This window comes from Scomber japonicus, chromosome 4, assembly GCF_027409825.1.
Source record: "Scomber japonicus isolate fScoJap1 chromosome 4, fScoJap1.pri, whole genome shotgun sequence".
Classification (NCBI taxonomy): Eukaryota; Metazoa; Chordata; class Actinopteri; order Scombriformes; family Scombridae; genus Scomber; species Scomber japonicus.
In genome coordinates this window covers 32,664,658-32,674,713 of record NC_070581.1, presented here as the reverse complement: position 1 = coordinate 32,674,713, position 10,056 = coordinate 32,664,658, and the positions used below count along the sequence as shown (strand labels likewise).

Here is a 10,056-nt window from a genome sequence, read left to right as displayed (position 1 = left end):
CTCTGTCCTTCCTTCATCTGTCCTTCCTCTGTCCTTCCTTTCTTCCTTCCTTCCTTCCTTCCTTCCTTCCTTCCTTCCTTCCTTCGATCTAAGTTCAGCTGTTAGGGTAAATGTTCCCTCCTTCTGTCCTTTCTTCCTTCCTTCCTTCATCTGTCCTTCCTTCCTTCCTTCCTCCCTCCTTTCCTTCCTCCCTCCTTTCCTTCCTTCTTCCCTCCTTTCCTTCCTACCTTCCTTCCTTCCTCCCTCCTTCCTTTCCTTCCTTCTTCCTCCCTTCCTTCCCTTCCTCCCTCCTTTCCTTCCTACCTTCCTTCCTTCCTCCCTCCTTCCTTTCCTTCCTTCCTTCTTCCTCCCTTGCTTCCCTTCCTTCCTCCTTTCCTTCCTTCTTCCGTCCTTTCCTTCCTTCCTTCTTTCCTTCATTCCTTCCTTACTTGAAGTGCAAATGACATAACTAGTAAGGTCTGTTTAAGGGTTAATGAAGGTATAACTCATGGGAGGATATGGATAAGATAATAATATTAATGAAGGTATAACTCATGGGAGGATATGGATAAGATAATAATATTAATGGAGGTATAACTCATGGGAGGATATGGATACGGTTCATCTGCTCTCAGGCTTCTTCTTCTCATTCACATTGTTCTTCTTTTTATCTAAGTGTTGATTTCCCTCTCTCTGTTCTCCCTCAGTAGCTTTTCCTTGTTTCATCATATCTCTCTGAGCTCTCTCCTCCTCTTATCAGGAGGAGAGGCGCCACACCTGGGAGCTCTTCACTTCACACAGGCCTGTTAAAGAGGAGCATCAGGTGGGAATACATAGCTGTTACACACACACACACACACACACACACACACACACACACACACACACACACACACACACACACACACACACACACACACACACACACACACACACACACACACACACACACACACACACACACACACACACACACACACACACACACACACACACACACACACACACACACACACACACACGATTAAAACGCCATCAGTATTCATGTGTATGGCTGAGTCTGAGAAAGAACATTAAAAATACAGAGTGTCCCCAGTGGTAGGGAGAAGGAAGGAAGGAACAAGGAAAGGAAGGACGGAGGGAGGAAGGAAGGAAGGAAGGACGGAAAGGAGGGAGGAAGGGAGGAAGAACGAAGGAAAGGAGGGAGGAAAGGAAAGAAGGAAGGTAGGGAGGGAGAAAGGAAGGAAAGAAGGAAGGTAGGGAGGGAGAAAGGAAGGAAGGAAGGAAGGTAGGGAGGGAGAAAGGAAGGAAGGGAGGGAGGGAGGGAGGGAGGAAAGAAAAGAGGAAGGAAGGGAGGAAAGGAAAGAAGGAAGGGAGGAGGGTAATGGGGAGGAAAGAAAGAAGGAGGGAGGGAGGAAAGAAGGAAGGACGGAAAGAGGGAGGAAGGGAGGAAGAATGAAGGAAAGGAGGGAGGAAAGGAAAGAAGGAAGGGAGGAAGGAAGGAAGGAAGGAAGGAAGGTAGGAGGGATGGAGGGAGGAAAGAAGGAAGGAACGACGGAAGGAGGGAAGGAAAGGCGGAGGAAGGAGGGAGGGAGGAAGGACAGAAGGAAGTATTCATGTGTATGGCTGAGAAAGAACATTAAAAATACGGAGTGTCTTTCATCTTCCACGCCAGCAGAAAAGGGTGAATATAGGAAGACATTTCTGGCAGGAAAGTTGTATTATATTTTCATAATCTTTCCTCAGTGAATGCATACAGGTGTCAGTTTGTCAGTTAGAAATTATTCGTCGCCAATATCTATTTTCCGTGTCAGCAAATATATTGTGCTGTCACATCACTATGTAGGACCATAGACTGTATAAAAGAAATGGACGTAACATCCGTGACGTCACCCATTGGTTTGTGGACTGCTGCTCGGAAGCCAATAGTTTCTAATCTAGGCAGCGCCATCTTGAAAATTTCAGGTGCATGCTGGGAAAAATAAAAACCCGGATTCTACTTATATGGGCATGAGGCGGGGCCATGGGCGGAGCGGGGAGGTTGCTATGGTTGCGAGGGCTGGATCTCGAGGACATTGGTCAATCAACCTGTCAATCAGGACGTAGCCACGCCCTAATGCATACCCTGCTTTATCGTCACATATAAAATCAGGGAGGCCAAAATGTCCCAAATGAACATCATACTGCATTGAAGAAGGCTTTAAACTAGCGATTGAGACCATAAACACATTTTGAAAACGTTTACTGAGGTTAGAAATCAAGTGAGAAGTTGGTGAATTCTCCATTGACTTGTATAGAGACGGTCGCCCCCTGGTGGCCTTTTGATAGAATGCAGCTCTAAGTTACTTCCTCGTTGGCCTCATTTCAGAGGACCAGAACTCCCCGCCTGTGTAGGACCAAAGTGGTGATGTAATGGCTAGCATATCTGTCATTAGTGCAGGAGACAAGGGTTTGAGTCTTTGCAGCAGCAATTATATATTGATCATGTTTTTAGCTGAAAAATTCTGGTGCATTTTCATAATTTTGTTAACAACCCTCCTGTTGTCCTCGAGTCAAGGAAGGAAGGAAGGAAGGGAGGGAGGAGGGAGGGAGGAAAGAAGAAAAGAAGGACAGAGGAAAGAAGGAAGGTAATGGGGAGGAAGAAGGAAGGAAAGGACAGAGGAAAGAAGGAAGTCCATGCTAACTACACAACTTCCTGTGTTTCCATGAGTTTAATCCACGTGTGCGTCTCTGTCTCTGGTGTCTCGGTAGATTCTGACTCCAGCTCTGCCGAACACCAGCAGGCAGAACACGGCCGTCATGGCAGCGTATGACTTCAACACCATCTTCACAGCTAACAGGAAGTCGGGGTGTGACATCACTGACCGACCCCGACCCAGATGGGCGTAGACCAGGAGACGTATCTCAGCGGCTCGGCGACCCTGAAGCCAGCAGTGATAGATACCTGAGATAACAAACCAAAAGACTTTTCAATAACTGCAGTTTGAGCTCCTTCTTTCCTCCCTCCTACCTTCCTTCCTTCCTTATTTCCTTTCCTCCCTTCCTCTTTTCCTTTCTTTCTCCCTCCCTCCTTCCTTCTTTCGTCCCTCCCTCCTTTCCTTCTTTCCTTTCCTCCCTCCTTTCCATCCTGCTTCCTCCTTTTCATCCTTCTTTCCTCTCTCCTTTCCTTCCTTCTTCCTCCCTTCCTTCCTTGACTGGAGGACAACAGGAGGGTTAACCCTCTGAATCTCAGGCAGCAGTTTCTGGTCGTTTTTTGCTTCTGTCTCCTCTGCATAGTGAAGTCCTGCACCTCTATAGATTCAGGACAACCATGTCTATAGGCTGATGTAACTCAATTATGTCTTCATGCAGTGTAACAAAATTTAAAGCTATAAATCATTACAAAAAAGTAAAACGGAAATTGGATTTCTCTGATTTTATCCTTTCAAAAACATTCATTCAGGTACCCTCAGAAACTTGAGAATCTGACGATTACACCAGTTTTTTAATATTTTGGATTGGACAAATTGTTTGTAAATGTCACAGACTGTATATAAGAAATGGACGTAACATCCGTGACGTCACCCATTAGTTTGTGGACTGCTGCTCGGAAGCCAATAGTTTCTAATCTAGGCAGCGCCATCTTGGAAATTTCAGGTGCATGCTGGGAAAAGTAAAAACACTGATTCTACTTATATGGGCATGAGGCGGAGCCATGGGGCAGAGCGGAGAGGTTGCTATGGTTACGAGGGCTGGATCTCGAGGACATTGGTCAATCAATTGTCAATCAGGACGTAGCCACGCCCTAATGCATACCCTGCTTTATCATCACATATAAAATCAGGGAGGCCAAAATGTCCCAAATGAACATCATACTGCATTGAAGAAGGCTTTAAACTAGCGATTGAGACCATAAACACATTTTGAAAACGTTTACTGAGGTTAGAAATCAAGTGAGAAGTTGGTGAATTCTCCATTGACTTGTATAGAGACGGTCGCCCCCTGGTGGCCTTTTGATAGAATGCAGCTCTAAGTTACTTCCTGGTTGGCCTCATTTCAGAGGACCAGAACTCCCCGCCTGGTAAACGCCAGTCATTTAAAAATAAGTGGTGGATTTGGGGTTCTGAGGGTTAACAGATGACACAAGACAGCTATGGACGCCAGCAGCGAACAGTCCTACCTGAGTCCTGGGTTTTGGCGGGGGTGAAGACCAGGTGGTGTCCGGTGTCTATCGTCAGTCTGGGTGTTGTGGCGTCGACGTTACGACCTGCCAAGTGCTCAGATCTGTAGATGCGTTCAGATCCTCGGTCCCAGGCCACGGCCATGTTGGGTCGGGCCCCGGGGCAGCCGAGGGCCAGGATGCGGTCTGCCGGGTGGTTCAGGTAGAGGACCGGCACCTCAGCTGTCATGGAGGCAGAACTACAACACAGGGACAGGAACTGAAGCATTATTATTATTATTTAGCCTTATAGTCCAATGACATCACAGTCCAGTCCAGTCCAATTACATCACAGTCCAGTCCAGTCCAGTCCAAATACATCACAGTCCAGACCCATACAGTCCAATTACATCACAGTCCAGTCCAGTCCAGTCCCATATAGTCCAATTACATCACAGTCCAGTCCAGTCCAGTCCCATATAGTCCAATTACATCACAGTCCAGTCCAGTCCCATATAGTCCAATTACATCACAGTCCAGTCCAGTCCCATACAGCCCAATTACATCACAGTCCAGTCCAGTCCAATAACATCAGTCCAGTCCAGTCCAATTACATCACAGTCCAGTCCAGTCCAATTACATCACAGTCTAGTCCAGTCCAGTCCCATACAGTCCAATGACATCACAGTCCAGTCCAGTCCAGTCCAATTACATCACAGTCCAATAACATCACAGTCCAGTCCAGTCCAGTCCCATACAGCCCAATTACATCACAGTCCAGTCCAGTCCAATAATATCACAGTACAGTCCAGTCCAATATAGTCCAATTACATCATAGTCCAGTCCAGTCCAATTACATCACAGTCCAGTCCAGTCCAGTCCAATAACATCACAGTCCAGTCCAGTCCAGTCCCATACAGCCCAATTACATCACAGTCCAGTCCAGTCCAATAACATCACAGTCCAGTCCAGTCCCATATAGTCCAATTACATCACAGTCAATGGTAAAATCATCAGTATGCTGTTGGTTTCCTGCAGCAGTGTTGTATGGTGTTGGTGTATTAAAACTGAAGCTTTTAGAGGATGCTGGTGGGGCTTTGTCTTGCCTGAATATTAACCAGGCAAATCATTATAACTAGAACTTTGAAAATGCATCTGTCCTTAGAAAGTCTACCCATCTATTACCCCTTTTCCACCAAGCTGGAGCCGGTGCTGGTTCGGAGCCAGAGCCTGACTAAGCACCGGTTCTTTGCTTTTCCACCACCAAAGTTCCAGCCCGGAGCCTCAGAACGGGAGCCAGAGCAAGCACCAACTCTTTGCTGGTCTAAAGCAAGAACCGAGTATGTCAGCTGACTGGGGGCGGGGCTAATGTTTATTAGCTGGCTAGCGGGGCTAACGTTTATTAGCTTGCTAGCGGGGCTAACGTTCATTAGCCGGCTAGCAGGGTTAGCGTTTATTAGCCAGCTAGTGGGGCTAACGTTTGCATTATACAGTGACGTAATCACGTGGCTCCTTGCCGGTGGAAAAGCAACAGGTTCGTAAGAGGTGCTTGGATTAGCACCAACTGAGCACTGACTCTAGCACTCGCTCCGAACCAGCACTGGCTCCAAACCAGCACTGGCTCCAGCTCGGTGGAAAAGGCATATATGTACTTACCTGTACCCTAGAAATGCCATAAAAGCGTGGAGTTTGGACGGAGGCGGAGCTTGTTTTTCACACGTCACTTCACAGCTTTTAACCTCCATCTTGGCGCCTGCTCTGCTTTCCTTCAGACGGCTGAAAGCCTTCGGTACCGCCCCCGAGCCGCACGACGCCACAGTCTGATTGGCCCGTCTGAAGCGTACATGCAGGAAGTTGGAGTGGATGTAGCAGAGTCCAACGCGGACCTGCTCCCCTGGCACTCCACAGCGGTCGCACACTGACCAGGCCCGGAAGCTGGTGAAGACTCGGTACAGAGGCTTATTGGAGCCGAGTCCTTTTCTTTCTTTTAGTTTCTTGTGATCTCTTGAATTCGAAACGAGCCTAGAAGAATGATCCACAATTGAAGACGCTCACATGAGTGGTTCAACATGTTTTATACATTTTGATTCATTCATTAGAATAATTTCTTATTTCTTAGTCGTGGATTTAATTGAGGCGTTCCTGTTCAGTCAGTCATCCCACAATGCTCCACTGCTGTCTCTCATTTGGCACAGAAAAGATTTTAATTTTCCGGGAGGAAGGGAGGAAGAAGGAAGGGAGGGAGGGAGGGAGGAAAGGAAAGGAGGGAGGAAAGGAGGAAGTAAGGGAGGAAAAAGGAAGGAGGGGAGGAAGGAAGGAAGGAAGGAAGAAACAAGGAAGGAAAGGAGGAAGGAAGAAAGGAAGGAAGGAAGAAGGAAGGAAAGGACGGAAGGAAAGGAGGGAGGGAGGAAAAGAGGAAGGGAGGAAAGAAGGACAGAGGAAAGAAGGAAGGTAATGGGGAGGAAAGAAAATGAGGAGGAAGGAAGGTAGGAGGGAGGAAGAAGGAAGGAAAGGAGGAAGGAAGGGAGGAAAAAGGAAGGAGGGGAGGGGGGAAGGAAGGAAGGAAGAAAGAAGGAAGGAAAGGAGGAAGGAAGAAAGGAAGGAAGGAAGGAAGGAAGAAGGAAGGAAAGGACAGAAGGAAGGAAAGGAGGAAGGAAGGAAGGAAAGGAGGGAGGGAGGAAAAGAGGAAGGGAGGAAAGAAGGACAGAGGAAAGAAGGAAGGTAATGGGGAGGAAAGAAAATGAGGAGGAAGGAAGGTAGGAGGGAGGAAGAAGGAAGGAAAGGAAGGAGGAAGGAGGAAGGGAGGAAAGGAAAGGAAAGGAAAGGAAAGAAGGAAAGTAGGAGGGAGGGCGGAAAGGAGGAAAGGAGGGAGAAAGGAAAAGAGGGAGGGAGGAAGGAAAGAAGAACAGAGGAAAGAAGGAAGGTAATGGGGAGGAAAGAAAGAGAGGAGGGAGGGAGGAAGGACAGAAGGAAGGGAGGAAAGAGGAAGGAGGGAGAAAGGAAAAGAGGGAGGGAGGAAGGAAAGAAGGAACAGTCAAAACAGACGGGGTCATTTTATGTCAGTCAGTCATCCCACAATGCTCCACTGCTGTCTCTCATTTGGCACAGAAAAGATTTTCATTTTCTGTTCATGCAAATGTGCCGCAGCATTTCTGTTATTAGAGAGGAAGGAAGGAAAAGAGGGAGGAAGGAAGGGAGGAAAGGAAAGGAGGGAGGAAAGGAGGAAAAAGGAAGGAGGGGAGGAAGGAAGGAAGGAAGGAAGAAAGAAGGAAGGAAAGGAGGAAGGAAGAAAGGAAGGAAGGAAGGAAGGAAGGAAGAAGGAAGGAAAGGACAGAAGGAAGGAAAGGAGGAAGGAAGGAAGGAAAGGAGGGAGGGAGGAAAAGAGGAAGGGAGGAAAGAAGGACAGAGGAAAGAAGGAAGGTAATGGGGAGGAAAGAAAATGAGGAGGAAGGAAGGTAGGAGGGAGGAAGAAGGAAGGAAAGGAAGGGAGGAAGAAAGAAGGAAAGGAAGGAGGAAGGAAGGGAGGAAAGGAAAGGAAAGGAAAGAAGGAAAGTAGGAGGGAGGAAAGGAGGAAAGGAGGGAGAAAGGAAAAGAGGGAGGGAGGAAGGAAAGAAGAACAGAGGAAAGAAGGAAGGTAATGGGGAGGAAAGAAAGAGAGGAGGGAGGGAGGAAAGACAGAAGGAGGGAGGAAAGACAGATGGAAGGAAGGGAGGAAAGAAGGAATCATTTTATGTCTGTCTGTTCAGTCAGTCATCCCACAATGCTCCAGTGCTGTCTCTCATTTGGCACAGAAAAGATTTTAATTTTCTGTTCATGCAAATGTGTCACAGCATTTCTGTTATTAGAGTTCTGTATAATAAGAAACTTCATCCTGTAGCACCAGTAGAGTATTTATCAGGATGTAAAGTCCTAAGATGGTAACACACAACCAGATGGACAGTGTTAGACGTTAACTTGTAAGTATATATTAGATGAAATGGTAAATGGCCTGTATTTAAGGAGGGAGGAAGGAAGGAAGGAAGGAAGGAAGGAGGGAGGAAGGAGGAAGGAAGGAAGGAAAGAAAGGAGGGAGGAAGGGAGGAAGAAGGAAGGAAAGGAAGGTAGGTAGGAAGAAGGAAGGAAAGAGGGAAGGAGGGAGGGAGGGAGGAAGGAAGAAGGAAGGAAGGAGGGAGGGAGGAAAGAAGGAAGGAGGGAGGGTGGAAGGAAGGAAGGAAGGAAGGAAGGAAAGGAGGGGAGGAAGAAGGAAGGAATGAAAGGAGGGAGGAAGGGAGGAAGGAGGGAGGAAGGGAGGAAGGAAGGTAGGAGGGAGGGAGGAAAGGAGGAAAGGAAAGAAGAAGGTAGGAGGAGGGAGGAAGGGAGGAAAGGAAAGAAGAAGAAGAAGGAGGGAGGGAGGAAAGGAGAGAGAAAGAAAAAGAGGGAGGAAGGAAGAAGGAAGGAAAGGAGGGAGAAGGAAGAAGGAAGGAAGGAATAAAGGAAGAAGCAAGTGAGGAAGGAAGAAGGAAGGAAGAAGGACAGAAGGAAGAAGGAAGGAAGGGAGGGAAGAAAGAAGCAGGGAGAGAAAGGAAAAGAGGGAGGAAGGAAAGGTAATGGGAGGAAAGAAAGAGAGGAGGGAGAGAGGGAGGAAGGAAGGACAGAAGGAAGAAAGAAAGGGGGATGAAGGAAGGGAGGAAAGAGAGCATCTTTGTTTAAAACCAGCTTCCTGCCAACTGTGAGAGTCAATACAGCAGTGAATCAATGGTATCAGTAAAATCACACATTCATCATCATCAGTGTCCAGTTCTTTAACGCTGAGCCCAGTTATTGACAGTTATGAGGAGAGAAGAAAGAAGGAAAGAAGGACAGAGGAGAGAAGAAAGAAAGAAGGAAGGAAGGAAAGAAGGACAGAGGAGAGAAGATAAGAAAGAAGGAAGGAAGGAAAGAAGGGCAGAGGAAGAGAAGAAAGAAGAAGGAAGGAGAAGAAGGACAGAAGAGAGAAGAAAGAAAGAAGGACAGAGGAGACAAGAAAGAAGGAAGGAAGGAAGGAAAGAAGGACAGAGGAGAGAAGAAAGAAAGAAGGAAGGAAGGAAAGAAGGGCAGAGGAGAGAAGGAAGGAAGGACAGAGGAGTGAAGAGGGAAGCAAGATGAGAAGAAAGAAGGAAGGAAGGAAGGAAAGAAGAAGAAGGAGGGAGGGAGGGAGGAAGGACAGAAGGAAGGGAGGAAGAAGGAAGGAAAGGAGTGAGGAAGGAAGAAGGAAGGAAAGGAGGAAGGAAAGAAGAAGAAGGAGGGAGGGAGGAAGGACAGAAGGAAGGGAGGAAGAAGGAAGGAAAGGAGTGAGGAAGGAAGAAGGAAGGAAAGAAGGAAAGAAGGAAAGGAGGGAGGAAATGACAAGGTAGGGAGGAAGGAAGGAATCACTGTCCAGTTCTTTAATGCTGAGCCCAGTAATGGCCGCTCTCTCTCTCTCCTCACCTCGGGGTGAGACTGAGCGTGTGCGCCTGCTGGACGTCCAGGTCGTAACCATAGAAGAAGTCTTTGTGTGTGGAGCCACAGATGTAGATGCCAGAGTCGTCCGGCCCGGCTCTGAAGATCAGCAGGCTGAACAGACGGATGGAGAACCGGCTCCGCAGGTCGCCGCTGTGAGGGACTCGACTGGTGTCCAGCAGCTTGTTGCCATGGTGATCGGTCAGGACTCGGGTCTCCTTGGAGCCGCCCAGATGTTTCCTAAAGAACCAAACAACTGTCTGCATCTGGAACACACGGGAGACTAAATGAGCTCAGTGTGTCTGCTGAGGGTTCAGAGATTACATCAGATTCAAGTTTCTTCTTTCCTCCCTTCCTTCTTTCCTTCCGTCTGTACTTCCCCCATTCCCCTTTCTTCCCTCCTTCTTTCTTTCCTTCTTCCTTCCTTCCGTCTGTACTTCCTCCATCCCCTTTTCTTCCTTTCCTTCCTTCCTTCCTTCCTT

At 47.7% G+C, this 10,056-nt stretch overlaps 1 protein-coding gene across 1 annotated transcript; it reads right to left on the bottom strand.

The window, feature by feature from the left end:
* Nucleotides 1-2,690: 2,690 nt before the first annotated feature.
* LOC128357732 (Ig-like V-type domain-containing protein FAM187A) lies at nucleotides 2,691-9,840 on the bottom strand. Its single transcript, XM_053318101.1, has 4 exons — nucleotides 9,563-9,840; nucleotides 5,774-6,139; nucleotides 4,139-4,377; nucleotides 2,691-2,923 (listed from the first exon to the last, which is right to left on the bottom strand). The coding sequence occupies exons 1-4, from the start codon at nucleotides 9,838-9,840 to the stop codon at nucleotides 2,691-2,693; spliced, it is 1,116 nt and encodes a 371-aa protein (XP_053174076.1).
* Nucleotides 9,841-10,056: the final 216 nt, after the last annotated feature.

Bases quoted from the DNA above. Each gene is read 5' to 3' on its own strand.
- LOC128357732 (XM_053318101.1), bottom strand. From the start codon at position 9,840: ATGCAGACAGTTGTTTGGTTCTTTAGGAAACATCTGGGCGGCTCCAAG. The intron at 6,140-9,562 runs GTGAGGAGAGAG...TCATTCTTCTAG, and splicing joins ACGCTCAGTCTCACCCCGAG to GCTCGTTTCGAATTCAAGAG. The intron at 4,378-5,773 runs GTAAGTACATAT...CCTGTGTTGTAG, and splicing joins ATGGCATTTCTAGGGTACAG to TTCTGCCTCCATGACAGCTG.